Raw genomic sequence first — 14,868 nt, forward strand, 5'->3', positions numbered from 1 at the left:
TAGATTTGTGAAAATTTTAATTTTAGATATTTGGTAATGTGTTTTCTCCACAATGTCTTCACTTTTCGGGTAAGAAGAATTTGACTCCTTAAAGATTGAAAAACAAGCATGCCCACCTCCTTCATCAAAAAGATTAAGGAAAAAAATCATCACATCTTCTTAACGATCCATAAGTGGCTTTTAAATCTTCCTTTTATTCTACTCTATTTAAAAACTCTTCTTCTTGAAGTTTCAATTTAAAGTCCTCTCTGATTCTTTCCAGCAACTCTGGTTTAAAAATAACATCCAACGCTGTCATTGCCAGAGCTTTGGCTGTACGCAAAGTGTAGAACTGAGCTTCTTGTGATCCTAAAAGTTGAAGAAAAATAAAGATACCTCCATATTTGTTATAAATTAACATATTAGTTTTCAGGTTAGCTCTCAATATCTAAATTGCCTCCCCACTGCCCGCCACAATACAGTGTGTTCTGAGGTGACATTAGGCAATGTAATAATAATAGGCTAAACTTAAACAGAATGGCAGCCACTACTACAAACAGAGCACATGCCAAAACATTCACTTCTAACATACCTGCAGCTTCAGTATATTGTTCTGTATGATTCAAGGCATCAGATCCAATGTAAAAATATGGATGAATCCCAGGAACCACAAAACTAACATTTCCAAAATCAGTAGACCCTTGGAAAGGGAAAACAATCCATGAATTTCTAATTGCTAGTTCAATGGATACTAGATCACACTGATACTATTCAGTCCCCTTGCACCTGTCATGATTTACTGCTCCTCCTCTTCTAGAAATTCTCTGCTCCTTTGGCTTCCATGACTCCACTCTCTCCTGACTATCTGGCTTCCTCTCTGACTGCTGTCTCTTTCCCTCCATCGCTTCCTTTGCTTGTCTCCCTCCTAAGTGCTGGTGATCCCTAGGGTTCATCTTTGTGCTTCTTCTTCTCCCTGTGTACTTGGGCAAACTCATCAACTGCTATGTTTTCAATTACCTTTCAGATATTGATAACTCCTAAATTTCCAACATAGACATTTTTGGGGGGTTCCAGTCAACAAGCTACTGGACAGCTCCCTGTAGAAATCCTATAAGCGACTCACATTTAACATACTAATCATTTATACCAACCCACCACACCCCAACCTGCTCATTCTCTTGAACTCCTTATCTTAATGAGTGCCATCAACACTCCTTTTTAATCACCAAGTCTTTCTGAGTTTACTTCATCAACATCTATTATTTTATTTTAGGAGATACATCTCTAACATGCAAACATATCAGTAATACTTTCAAAAGGAAAAAATCTAAAATACCCCCAATACGCTTATGATTATTTAAATTCTAATAGTTGTTACTCCTCAGAAATTGAAAATGAGCTCATATAATTAAGTACCCAGTAGCCTGCATGTTGGTAACTGAGAATGAATTAAAATTCCATTTGCCCTTAAGTAGCTTATTTAAAACTTAGCACTAAGCAAAGTTAAACACTAGAAATATTTAGACTATAAAGTATGTTGGCTATTTCTAAAAGCAAATCTGCTCATTTGACACTCAGCATTTATTGAAGAGTTTATTAGTTTCTTTCCCCTAACCATTAAGTTTGTGAAAATTATCATTAAAAACATCAGCATACCTCCCTATCTCCAAAGCTGTTAAACAAAAACATTTAATCAAAGACCATATATCCCATTCTCAAATAACAAAATAAATGAAAGAATTTAATTACCTGAAGAGCCATTCAAAACTGCATCATCTTCTGAAATGAATTCTATTCCTAGCTTTTCCCCGTTTTCAACATAAGCTTTCCTTAGGCTCTTATTGGGAAGGACATTGTAATAATCATGTGCTCCACCTTTAATTTCTACCTAATAAAAAATTAAAAAAGAAAATTTGGAAATGAAAAACTCAAGTTCATTATCTAAATTAATTAAATTAAATTAATTTCTAACGAGCAATACTTTTTTTTAAAAGAAAGGTTTAAAAGAGGGTACTTTTCCTTCTGGATATAAACACTCTCAAATCTCTTACATTAAAAAACATATATATTTTCTATACCTATAGTTCCTAGGACCCTACCTCCTTTCTTATACATGCATCAAAACATGATGTCACCAGGCTCTACTAGCCAGTAGGTCTCAACTTCAGTCACCTAAGTAGGATGTGGAGGGGAGCCAGGAATCTCCATTTTAACCAGCAGCCCCAAGTAATTCTGATGCAGGTGGTCCAAAGTGTTCCACTTTGAGGAACACTGCTCTAGGCTGTGGCCTCTAAAAGAAAAAAATTAATCTTTACTAATATTCAATATACAAACTGACACTGACACCAGGAGAAAGATAGAAGATTCACAATTTATAGATTTAGTTTTGATTAAATCGGAATGAGTACTACACACTCACACTAAAGGGAAAACCTATAACAGTAGCAAAAGCCAATTATAAAATGGCAGAGATGACATTTCCTCTATTCTTAGCAACATCTAGGTTAGAAACAATGACACCTTAATCAGATATTACAAGTCAGCCAAAATATAAAAAGTTATTAAAAGACGCTTTAAAATACAGATTTAAATCCAATAACAATGAACCTTATCCTAAGGGAATATTATATTATAACTCACGATAATAGTTCATATATTTAATTTATAATATTTAAAATACTTATAATTATAATTATAAATAAACAAGGGATAAATGCTTGATTTTTTAAGTCTTTGGACACTTAACATATCCTGTCTGATAATTATCATTACTATCTGAATAAATCATACATCTCCAGTCTAATTGAGGGTAGAAAAAAGATAAGGTACTATGTATGAGGGTTAGACCCTAACTCTTCAGAAACACTGTTTCATTTAATTCTTACAAGAACCCTAAAATAGATTATATTATTATTCCATTTTTAGAGAGAAAAATGGAGGTCCAGAGATATGAAATAACCTTTCCAAAAGTTACAGAATCAGTGAGGCTGAGGGGCCAGATCCAGATCTCATCTCCCCAGTTAGACTCCAGGCTCCCCCAGGGGCAAGATTTCTGTATCCTGTAACTTCTCACCCTACTGTACGCCCCACATGATTGGCCCAAAATGTCATTGACTTTATGTTTCAAATGAACAAAACCTCTTGACTAACTTCTGTGTCTATTTAACGTTCACTCCAGCAAGTCATAAGTATTTATAGCACTACTACGCATAGCTGTAACTTCTCCAATAATAGCTTTTGCTGATTTTGCTGATTTATAAAGGTCCCTTTATAGAAACTATAGAGTAATTCTAAAAGCATAACTACCAGTAAGAAAGGATATAACTTGCAAAAAGGCAAGAATTCCAGCTCAGCGGTATCAGTTATTCTAATTACTGTGTAATAAGACAACTGTAGTCTTCCTTATCCAGACACCGAGTAAAATAAATAAGAATTAAAGACTTTCACATCAACTATTCAGTCAACTGATTTTACATATTCAAGACATCACCATATGAAAAAGAAGCAAGTAAGGTTCTAACCTAAGTTAATATAAACAACTCCAGCCCTCTGATTATAACTTAAGATTAACTCTTAAATATTCTTACTGTGCACCCAGTAGCCAAAGCTGCAGCTCTGAAGCAATCTTCTGCCTTTTTGGTCAAAACTGGAAGTTCTCTCATTGAAGGTGCACGGAAGTAATAGATTAATTCAGAATAAGAAGGAATGATATTGGGTTTTACACCACCATTTTTTATTATACCTATAAAAAGAATCAAATTATTGGAATTGAGCTTGGAGACCATTTCTTTAAGCTTAAATATACCAACAAAGTTTTTCAATACGTACATAAAGAAAAATAAATTTAGTTGCTTCACAAATATACCAATCAAAGATTTTAATATGTTATACAACAAAAGCTTCTATACATGGGGTGATACTTTCTGACTAATAGGAAAAGAAATAATTATTTATATGTGCTTTATTCTAAGGAATTTATATAATAAGAAATTATGATTCCTCACTACAAAAAAAGTGTTAGAAATTTTTATAACCATATTAAGCCTTCTGGAAAATAATTTTATTTCAGTAGGCTTTATTTCAATTGTACATATTGACAAACTTTTGACATAAGAAAAGAAAAAACCCAATGGCATGAAGTTCTGTAATTACCCTCATACCTCAAGAATTCCATGAATATTTTATTTATTTTTATTTATTGTTTTGTATTTTTTTGTTTTGTTTTTTTACCATGGCTTTGGCAACTAGGTGCTTAGAAAATGTGTTTGGGGAAAAAAAAAAATATATATATATATATCTTGATAAAACCAGATAAGGGGGCCTTTGACTGCTGGTGCCTGCCAGCTCCCAGCTTGAACGGGCTGAAGGCTAAGTTTCAAATCAAGACCAGAGGCCTTTTCCTTGCAGCTGAGTGGGCTTCTTCAGACCTCCTACCCAAACCTGGAGATTACTCCAGGTCTGTGACTCATCCAGTTGACAATGACTTCATGCCACTTCATGTCCCAATGCTTAATTAACTTGGCACAATAGGGGAAAAAGCCCTTTGGGAAAGCCCATGGAGGGGGGGTGACTTTCTCTCTGCCACACTCATCAGAGAGCACGAGTTGAATCAAAGAAACCAGGCAGGTGGTTATTCCTTTGTCTCCAAACACCAGGGGGGTTGCCCGCTGCAACCTTTGGTGAGCTCCAGGCCACACCAATACATTGAGAAAGGGGACAGTATCATTTGCAAGTTTCACCTCACTGGGCACAGGGCCTTTTTGCCCTGATGAGAAATGCCCCCACCCCCACCCCACAGGACTGAGTCACTAATGGAAAGGAGCCCTCCCATTCCCCGCCTCCTGAGGAAAAAAGTGGGTTTTTTTGTTTGTTTGTTTTTAAAGAGGTGCTTTTGCTGAGAATTTCCCTGAAAAGCAAGCCAACAGTTTGGTTTCCCATCCTCCTGGCCAAAAAAGAGAGCAACCTTTTAATGAAACTGTTTGTTTGTTTTTAAAGGCAAGAAAATTTAAGCCAGAGCAGACACAAAAAAATGAATTATTTGGGGAACTCTAAACCCAGTTGCAGCCTAAGAAGCAATCTAAAACTCCATTTTTGAGGTTTGTGTGGGTTTCTTTTTTTGTTTTTGAGTTGAGACCCTATTCCTGAGCATTTATATTAAATACTATTTTCCAGCCCTCACGCTAACCTAGAGTGAAAAAGAACAGAAACTCCCCCAAGTGAGCTCAGGAAAGCTCTTGGGACAGGATTCACAGAGACACCAAAGTTCCTCGAAATATGGATCCCAGCGATGCCACTCGGACAGCAAAACTGCACACAGCAAAACCTTAAAAACACCCTGAAACTGAAAGAGAAATTAAGTCCTGGGGGAAGGGGCAAAAGTGACTTTTTAAAACTTGTGTCCTCATTTACTTATTTACATTTATTTTTAGGTGCACAGGGAAGTGTGTCTTCTCCAATGTCAAGAAGTGGCCTTTCCCAAGAGTTGAGCTACTGAGCTAAAATGGCTGCCACCGGGAAAACAAAAAGCAAAAGACTCGGCTTTCCAGTTCCAGTCCAGTCCCAGGTGACTTTTGAAAAGTGCAGTTGTTCTCAGCAGCCAATAGTCCCTCATTAGTCCCTCATTAATTCATTATTTTGGGGAAGGGGACACATACCCAAAGAAATGCCAAAAAGGGAAAAGAAAGAGAAAGAAAGTGAAGTTCTGTTTTTTCTCCATGAATATTTTAAATGGCATTTGGCTCTGTGAAAATAATTTTCATGCCAACAAGAAACCAATGCAGGTCAAAGATCACTAAATACTATTAACTGTCAAAACAAATGCATTTATTTAGAACTATACACAGAAGGAAGATTTATCCATTCAATTATAACTAAAATAGGTATTTTTAGTTATAATAGGCAAAATCTAATTTTATATGACCTGATTTTAAAAATATATAGTTTTTACATATTCCTGCTTATTCCTTTAAAAAAAAACTGAGGTAGGGAATTGGTAAAAGTGTAATTACAAACTGATTTCAGGCTACAGCAAAATCAGGTAAAGAATGGATATTAAAGTATAATAAGTTCGCAAAGCATAAGGAAATAAACTAAAAAATAAATTTGTACCTTCAAGATAGTTCTTTATTACTATAGTTATATTAAGGGATACAGCTAGTTTTAAAAGATGTTACTCAGGATTAACAGCACTTGAATAAAAAAAAACAGTAAACATAATTTTTTTTTTAAATCGAGGAAATGACAAAATTTTGTTATCATTATGGGCCAGTTAGGATACTGGAAAATCAAGTTCGAACTTTCAAATGACCAGAGAAAGAACACAGATCCTTATACAAACCATCATCTCTAAAACTCAAAATGACCATTCCATTTATGTATAAATAATCTTAACTGTCTTCTTACCCACATGTAGACAAACGTCCTAGTATCCTGTCACATAACTTCTGAAAACGTTTACAAACTTTGGAACATTCATATGGAGTACATAAAATGTTTCCTTTTTTTTAAATGACCAAATTATTAAGTAATTATATCGCATTGAACTATATTAAGCACTATCTATCACACAAAGTATTTGACATTCATACCATGAGCTCTCCAGGTTGGTTTCATTTGCTGTCTTAACACGGACAGATTGGTGTAGGCAAGAACAGCAGCGTCTAATGCATTGACTCCCTCCCAAGGATAAGCAGCAGCATGAGATGCTTTTCCATAGTACTTCACAGTCATACTAGGAAATAAAACATCATTTGGAATTATTTTCTTCAATATCACTAAAGTAATAAAATCCAAGTAGTCAGAATTACCCACCTATTAGTCAAAATTAAGTTACAGCTATAATTTTTATTTGCAAATCATTTGTAGCAATAAAAGAAATTTACGTAGCTTAGTTGTAGTTTATTAATACAGTGATTGACACAAAGAAGGCAGGCCAAAAAAAGAGAAAAAGAGAACTCTGATCAATCAACCTCCTGTACAAATTAAATCTGTATATGATTCAATTCAAACAAATATGCAATACTGTATTAAGTGCTGGCATGACAAAAAAGCTGACTCTTGTCTCCTTTTAAACTTCATTGTGATATTTTTATACCAAAGGTCTGCCAAAACTCAGATAATTCTGTCTTAATGGTAGGGGAAGGTCAAGGAAAGAAAAAGGAGGTGACATTTGAAATGGGTTAGGACAACCTCTAAAACTCAGATTATACACACATTATAAGATACTGTAGTATTAAGGCAGTTGTTCCTGACCAATATTTCATTAATGTTCCAAAATACCTGTATCACTAATACCTTAATATTTTATAAATTATTGTTATTCTACTATAAATAGTTCCCATACCAGTCTAACTACTCAGATACAATAAAAAAAAATAAGGTGTAGAGAAAGAATTGCATATTAAAGAGTTATTTATAAAGATGACTTGCTTAGATAACATTTTTAAGCCAACTGATTAATAGTACCCACATTTAAATTATTAAAAAGCCACTCTAGTCTTTTTTAAAAAACAGGCTAGATTCTGAAGCCCTTAGAATGCTTATGATATCTCTTGACTGCTTCCAAACATTCTGTTAGGAAAACAAGTAAAAGCATCCAAATACATTTTTAAGATTTTTAGGACACTTGTTATTTCTTTGATATATATATCTTATCGCCATCACCCTGAAGCTGGAATTTTAACAAAACTATGATAAATTTATAAAATGGAAAATGATGTCCTTTATGAAAATGGCTCTAGCACCATTTCTTCAATGGTTCAGACCTACGTACATTTAAAGCACAATAAACTACAGGAAAAGAATGTTAATGGTTGTTTTGTATCAGCATAGTACTTTAGGCTTAAAAAAACGTATTTTAAACAAAATGATATGGAATGATTTTCAAGACATATTGTTTAATTTTAAAAAGCAACAGCCACACCAACTATATATTTAGCAGAATACTTCAGGGAGAAAATCCTCCTTTAAAATTTAATTTATACATGTACTTATTTACGCCTATAGATATACCCCCAAAGACCTGGAAGGATACATAACTTTAGAGAAAGGGCTACATGTAAGAAAGGTAGTCATTAGGGACATAGTGATTTATCTTACTTATTGTTAGAGATCTTTAAGATTAACAAGTTAGCAATTTTTTTAATTTAATTTTTGTTCTTGTTCTCTTTTTCTTCTTAAAAGGGCCAATGAAAAAAATCTAAGCCAGACAGACACTTAGAAAAGGCCTGAGGCCAACTGAGCTGACTTTAAGATCAAGGCCAAGAAACCTACCCTAAGTGCTAGAAGGATGATGGGTTGGGAAGCCTGCATGCAGCTTCAAGTCGCCTTTAGCCAGAGGCAGTGGCAGAGACTTCTAAGAGCAAAGGTTTTCCGGAGTTGTACTAGCGTACACTACCCGTGAAACGGAAGTTGAAAGATTCTTCCTACTGTCACAGCACTAATTCTTGGTGATAAGAACAAAGATACCAGGACAGTTGTAACAGTCACCCTCTAAAAACAAAGCCTGCTGGGATGCTGAGAGTTATAAAATAACTGAACATAATCTAGAAGCACTGCTGGGGTGTTCTGCTATTACTCCCTCAAGGAGAACATGTGTTTTTCCTAAAGCAGTTGAGCAGTAGCTTTTTGGGACCGGAAAACTAACTGGATCATCAACTACGATGGTTGAAATTTATGGGGTACAAAAAGCACTCCAATGATGCATGCTCTTTGGAACCCCCACCCTCAAAAGAAGCTCTTCAACAGAGAAAGAGAAATAAAAGGATTTAGCACCAGACACATCAGAAAAGCACAGATTGGCAAATTCCTTTAAAATCCACAGGTAGTTTCTGTATTCTCACTCAGGAATTTATCCTCTTTGCAAAGAACTCAAATTAAAATAAGTGAACTAGAGACGTGTGTTTTCTTCCCAAATCTAATAAAGCTGTTTCTCGCAAATCTATTCAGTTGCAAAGTCAGTTAGCATATTAAAGGCTATGTTATTTTCCAGAAACCAGATTACTCTCAGATAGTTCAAAATAGAACATAAGTATCAACATGTTGTTTGCTGTTCTTATGCTTTCAGCCATTATTTTAATAGTCCAATCATGAACACCATATTAAATCTCAATTAGAAGAGGCTTACCAAATGGGATTCACTGGAAATCAAGCAAGACATCACATCGTTATCTTTCAATTTACTTTCTAAATGTATAAATATGGAGTTTTAGTCTCCAGTTCAGATATAAAAGTATCCTGATAATCTGTTTTCCACTAAGGAATTTATTTCAACTTTATTACTTACTCATGTTCAGCCACATCAGGTAGATAAGCAGCATTCTCTTGGGATGGATGGGCCATAAAAACAACATCAAGATTTTTAAAAGCCCCTGCTTCAATTAAATCAATTTTGCCACCACCATCTTCTTCTGCAGGAGTTCCCAGGACAATTACCTAGAAGGAAATACGTGTATCAGAGCAAAACAACAAAAAAAAATCCTAGTAGGAAAATGTCAAACAAGTTCCTTTGCATATGTATTCACAATTTACATTAAAGTCCTCAAACTATGGAGAGATGTTTTTGTTCCGACACTTAAATAACGCAGTGGGCATCACTCTATGGCGCTAAATTGATCACAAGTTTTAACTTATATTATTATACCAATTTGGTGTAAAGTATGTACTAAAGCTACTACAGGAAATTTTTCCTAATTTTGTAACTCAACTTTTTTTTGACATTCAATATTATTTCATATTAGTTTCAGATGTACAGCATAGTGGTTACACATTTACATAATTTATGAAGTGATTCCCCCAGATTAGTGATTTCCCCAGATTCCCACTAGATTAGTCTAGTACCCACCTGGCACTATGCACAGTTATTGCCATATTATTGACTACATTCCCTATGCTTTACTTTATATCCCGGTGACTATTTTGTAACAACCAATTTGTACTTTACCTTTTTCAGCCAGCCCCGCAACCCCCCTCCCATCTGGTACCATCAGTTTGTTCTCTGTATCTATGACTCTGTTTCTGTTTTGTGTTTTTTTTTGTTGTTTGTAACTCAACTTTATATAGTGACAAAGATGAAAAAAGATAAATACTATATGCTAAGTTCCTCCAAATTCTTTAAGACTTATTTCTTAAAGCTTCTTCTTGTATATGCATATAATTATTCACAAGCACTTTACTGGTAAGGAACTTTCCAGTTATTTATTAGTTCTCCTCACGACAACGCTGTTGATAGGTAAATGATCTGTATCATCATTTTAGGGAGGGTGGTTTGGAAGCACAGGATGACATATCGTGTCCCAGGTCATAGAGCAAGTCTTCAGGCAGAGCTGGGACTAGATGTTCAGGCTTGAACTTACTGAGCTACCTCGTTAAAAGGTCTTAACTCATCACTCGTTTAGGAAGAACATTAAATAAATCATAAGACCACAGTTAGAAATGGCCAACTATTACACGAACTTACTAATTCGATTCCACCAGTTCAACCAGGCAGATTTATTGGTCACCAAACACCTAATTAAACAAAAGAGAACTTTACAGAATAAACATTTTACTTTGATATTTAAGCTCAATTTCTTCAAACAATTTTTTTAAAGCAAAGAAAAATTATCTATAAACAACAAATATACTTTCAAGATCATGTGTAAGAACACAATACAGCAAGTTGGAAAAAGTCTTGGCTTGCAAGGGGAATCGACATTAATTCCATTTTCACATAGGAAAAATAACCTTGCTAAAAACTCAGCATTACTAATGGAAATTAGGAGTATGTACAATTCCCAAAGTCTAGCTTTGGTTAGAAGTTACAAAACACCCAAACTCCTAAATTAAGCTGCTTTATACTCTTAACCCTTGACCTATTAAATCTGATGACTTCTCAAATTAAATCTTGCTGACTTCTCTGAACTTTTCATAAACCTAGTTAAAGCTAAATCTTCTCCAGTGTTTCATGCAATGGCAAAGGACTCCTGCCCCCTCCCCCAGACAAAATAAAAACCTAACCAGATACAAAAACAAGCCCCAGAGGCAGAAAAGAGAAGGCAGGTAAAGAGAAAAAGCCACATAAGATGGAACTGTTAGGATAAAAAGAGAAAGGTTACTGACACTGGAAAAAATAGGCTGAAGAATACAGCAAAACAGTCTTCCCCCTAACCTGAATGATGATGATTGAATCTTAGCTCACAGAATGAAGAATATACCATCTGGAAAAACAGAGTAACACACGATTAAACTTGTCCCAAGAAACTTAAACCACATTTCCCCATTTAAAGAATTGAGATATCTCTTAGAATCACGAAATAAACATTAAAACTCAAGGATCAATTCATCTATGTGGTAAATGTTCATTCACTTCCCCATTTTTTGTATACTTCTAGAACTTTGGTGGTTCTAACGATTGAAAATTTCCTATCCAAATACCAATGATTCGAGTCACAACAGCACCAATGAGTGCCACAAAGATTTCTGGACGGTGCCTAATGAAGAGAGGCTGTAGGTTTCCCTACATCACACCTCCTCCAGATTGCCCAACCTCTTCCGCAGACTGCGGTCTCCTGTTACCAAAACTAAGCCCTAACGAAAACCAGGCTTGGTTCTAAATTCTTTCCAAAGGGAGAGTCCACTCAATTGTTTACAATTACATAAGAGGAAACAAAAATCTGCAACATGTCGCTAGGTCCTTAACTCATGGATTTTTATCCAGGGGTTCTAACTTCTGGCAAAGGCCAGGCTGGGACGTCTAGTGCCGTCCCTTACACCTGCCCCGGGGCGGGAGGGGACAGGTGCGCACGGAACGCGCCGGGCCCTGCCATTCCCGGGTCGGTACCGGCCCCATCTCACCTTCACGGGCGGAGGAGGCCCCGGGAGGCCCTCCAGCGCCCCCTTCACGCCCAGCGCCGCCGCCGCCCCGACCTCGGCGATCAGGTTGTGGCCGCAGGCGTGCCCGATGCCGGGCAGCGCGTCGTACTCGCAGAGGAAGCCGAGCTGCAGCGGGCGCGGCGCCCCCGGGGCCGCAGGCGGCTCCCACTCCGCACGGAAGGCCGTGGGCAGCTGGTAGTGCGGCTGCACCGTCCACGAGGCGGCCGGCGGCTCGCCCTCGAAGAAGCGCGTCAGCACGCCGTGGGCACGGTGCTCCTGGTAGGCCAGCTCGGGCTCGCTCCAGATGGCGCGGCTCAGGGTCCCCAGGCGCTCGGCCGCCTCGTCGATGCGCTCCGCGGCGCGCAGCTTCAGCAGCTCCAGCTCCGAGACGCCGTCGCAGGCGCCCTGCACCACAGGCTGCTCCTCTCCGGGTCTCATCGCGCGCAGAGCCGGTGACCGGTCGGCACTCCGCTCCAAGGCCACTGAGGTCGCTCACTCCTAGCGCACCCCGCGCCTGCGCACGCGCCCAGCATCCGCAAGAATAGTGCGGCGTGCGCAGGGCGGCTCCACATCTCCCGGAGACCAGTCCCCCGTCCCCGGGACCCCGCCCCCAGCGCCTCTCCGGAAGCCAGGTCCGCCCGTGCTTGCAGCCCGCAGAGGCGGAGAGCGCTGGGAAGAGCAAGGGGTTCGGGGACTCGCCATCTCCCTCCTCCTGAGTTGTCCTTACCACTGAATTAAGCTCTAAAGCTATCCTTACTTTCCCGTGGTTGCTTCGTTCCCACAGCAGCGGAATAAGAACGGTTTTATTGGTTAATGTCCATCAGAGATAGACCACGTGGAACATAGACCCCTGAAAAATGCCACTCACCTTTTCAGAACAGTAATTAATTATACAAGGTTTTTAGTTAAAACTAGGTGTCAATATAAATGCTATACAAAGAACACTGGTCTATAAACTCTATATATATACTTAATTTTTCGGTTCTGCTCTCACTTTCTTCTCCTTGAGGTTGCTGTACTATTTAAAAGCTGCAACTACTCTGTAAAACTGTTTTCTCCTTAGAGTCAAAACTTTCTAGTGTCTAGAACAGCACCTGGAATATAGTAAGCACAGGGTACATATTCGCTAGTGCAATCTATTGGAGTAGAGTAGAACTAGAATTTTAAATGAGGGTTTTTTTTAAAGCCGAAACCACAGAGTTAATAAAAAGATTTATGGTCATAGTTATTCATACTGTTTTGTTGACTTGGATGTTTGTTTTGAATAGTAATCACTTTGAAAGAACATATGACTAGTATCATTTATATAACTTTGTAAGTAACATGATATGTGCAGCTGGTGTTCACGTAACTGGGTTTTAAGTTACCCAGAGAAGAAATTCAAGATGCAATTCTCTTGTTTTTCTCCAGAATGAAGCGCGAAATCTGAAAAACTGTCGTTGATACCATGCCTATTAATAGCACTGTGGAAAGTTATATTCAAGGTGTTCCACATTGTGAAGGAGAGACTTTTCCATGACATCACTGCTGTCTGACCCATGAGCTGGACCCCGACCAGAACCGAGATTGCCTACCACAAACTCCCCTTGCAGCTAGTATGTAGCAGACCCAGTACAGAACAGAATCCAGGCTCCAGTGGCCTACTTTTAGCCACCATACTCTATTGCTTATGTAAGCAGGCATCCAAATCTATAAATGCACCTACAGCTCGTCTGTTTACGTCAGAACCCGTAACAATCACGCTTTTTGAATAAATTTTCTGCAGCAACTCTACCTGTTGACATCAGTGGAAGCCATGTTTGCTTGCTCTTATCAGACAGCTAAAACAATGATACAAAGGATATACATAAATTCCATATAGAAGCTACTATTTATATTGCTTGTCATGAATTAGCAAAGCTGTCACGTGGTAAAAAGATTCACTTCAAGTTCTGTTCCATTTGTGCACACACGCATGCATGTATGTGTTGAGTTTCCATATTTGGCACACAATTTTTTTGCACCCTTGAATTAATTTATTTACTAAATTGTGATAATCTGTTGAATGTATATCTTTCCTTCAGTCTTTAAACTCTTGTTTTCCCACTGTGTTCCTCAGCACCTAACGTGGTATGGTAGTGATACAGTCCTTCCTCCTTGTCAATAAATATTTGTTGGCTAACTATTCTTGAATCAAATAAGCTAACTGAGTAATAGAAGCAATGAACTACTCAGCTACACTAACTACCTACAGACACTGTGTGTGTCAATGTTATGCTTCTCCTTAGACTTCTTGATTTTTTTACCTGTGGCAGTTGAGGGGCAGGAAGAGTGGCTTCTGGAAGCTGCTGGAGTTGGACATAAGATTTTTGAATCTAGTCAGCTCAGTATTTCTTACTATCACTTTCATTTCTACCCATATTATTCATACAACTGTCTAACTCTATGTGCTGCTGTTAAGGGGCCTGTGATATATATTTTTTTTACTAGAAACAAAAAATATTTAGAATACCTCCCTTCCTTTAGCTGCTGAAAAAACTACACAATACCCAGAATTTAGTGTTAAGATGTAAATTTTGACCTTTGTTTAGAAGGGGAGGTGGGTAGAGATAGTTCTCATGAGAGAACTGATTTTAAAATATTAAGATACCTTTTCTCTCACTGCTCAAAAAACCAGCTGCCATCACAACTGACTTGATAACTTCCAGAATAGAAAAGTCATGATAAATGAATGCTTTGATGGGAAGACATAATCAAAGATTTCCTTTACCCTAGAAAAGCAACTTATGACTGAAATACTAGCCAAATTTACCAGACTACACTGGATATTATTTTGGATTTCAGATTTAGAACTCCTTGTGGCAAGACAGCAGACTCTGATGTGGTTTGTATTATTTTAATTAGGCTAAAATAAGTAATAAAATAAAACGCCCAACACATACTTGCAAAGCATGACCTAAATGAGAAGAAAAAATATTTTGAGAATGAATACAGAAAAATAAATGGCATAAAAAATAAAATGAACAAAATAAGGTAGAGCAAAGGCAAATAGAAGATGCC

General features: G+C 37.4%; 1 protein-coding gene across 2 annotated transcripts; it reads right to left on the minus strand.

Annotated features, from left to right (window-relative positions):
* PM20D2 (peptidase M20 domain containing 2) lies at positions 1–12,364 on the minus strand. Of its 2 annotated transcripts, XR_013992425.1 has the most exons (8): positions 11,812–12,343; positions 9,263–9,411; positions 6,567–6,709; positions 3,567–3,721; positions 2,079–2,269; positions 1,729–1,867; positions 572–679; positions 1–348 (listed from the first exon to the last, which is right to left on the minus strand). XR_013992425.1 is itself a non-coding variant. In XM_081036032.1 (7 exons), the coding sequence occupies exons 1-7, from the start codon at positions 12,265–12,267 to the stop codon at positions 194–196; spliced, it is 1,305 nt and encodes a 434-aa protein (XP_080892158.1). In that variant the 5' UTR covers positions 12,268–12,364; the 3' UTR covers positions 1–193. The 2 variants fall into 2 exon arrangements, 1 of the variants encoding a protein (XP_080892158.1); XM_081036032.1 differs by lacking the exon at positions 2,079–2,269 and having other exon boundaries at positions 11,812–12,364.
* Between the last annotated feature and the right edge of the window lie 2,504 nt (positions 12,365–14,868).

The sequence above is a fragment of the Rhinolophus hipposideros genome, assembly GCF_964194185.1.
Source record: "Rhinolophus hipposideros genome assembly, chromosome: 3".
NCBI classification, from domain to species: domain Eukaryota; kingdom Metazoa; phylum Chordata; class Mammalia; order Chiroptera; family Rhinolophidae; genus Rhinolophus; species Rhinolophus hipposideros.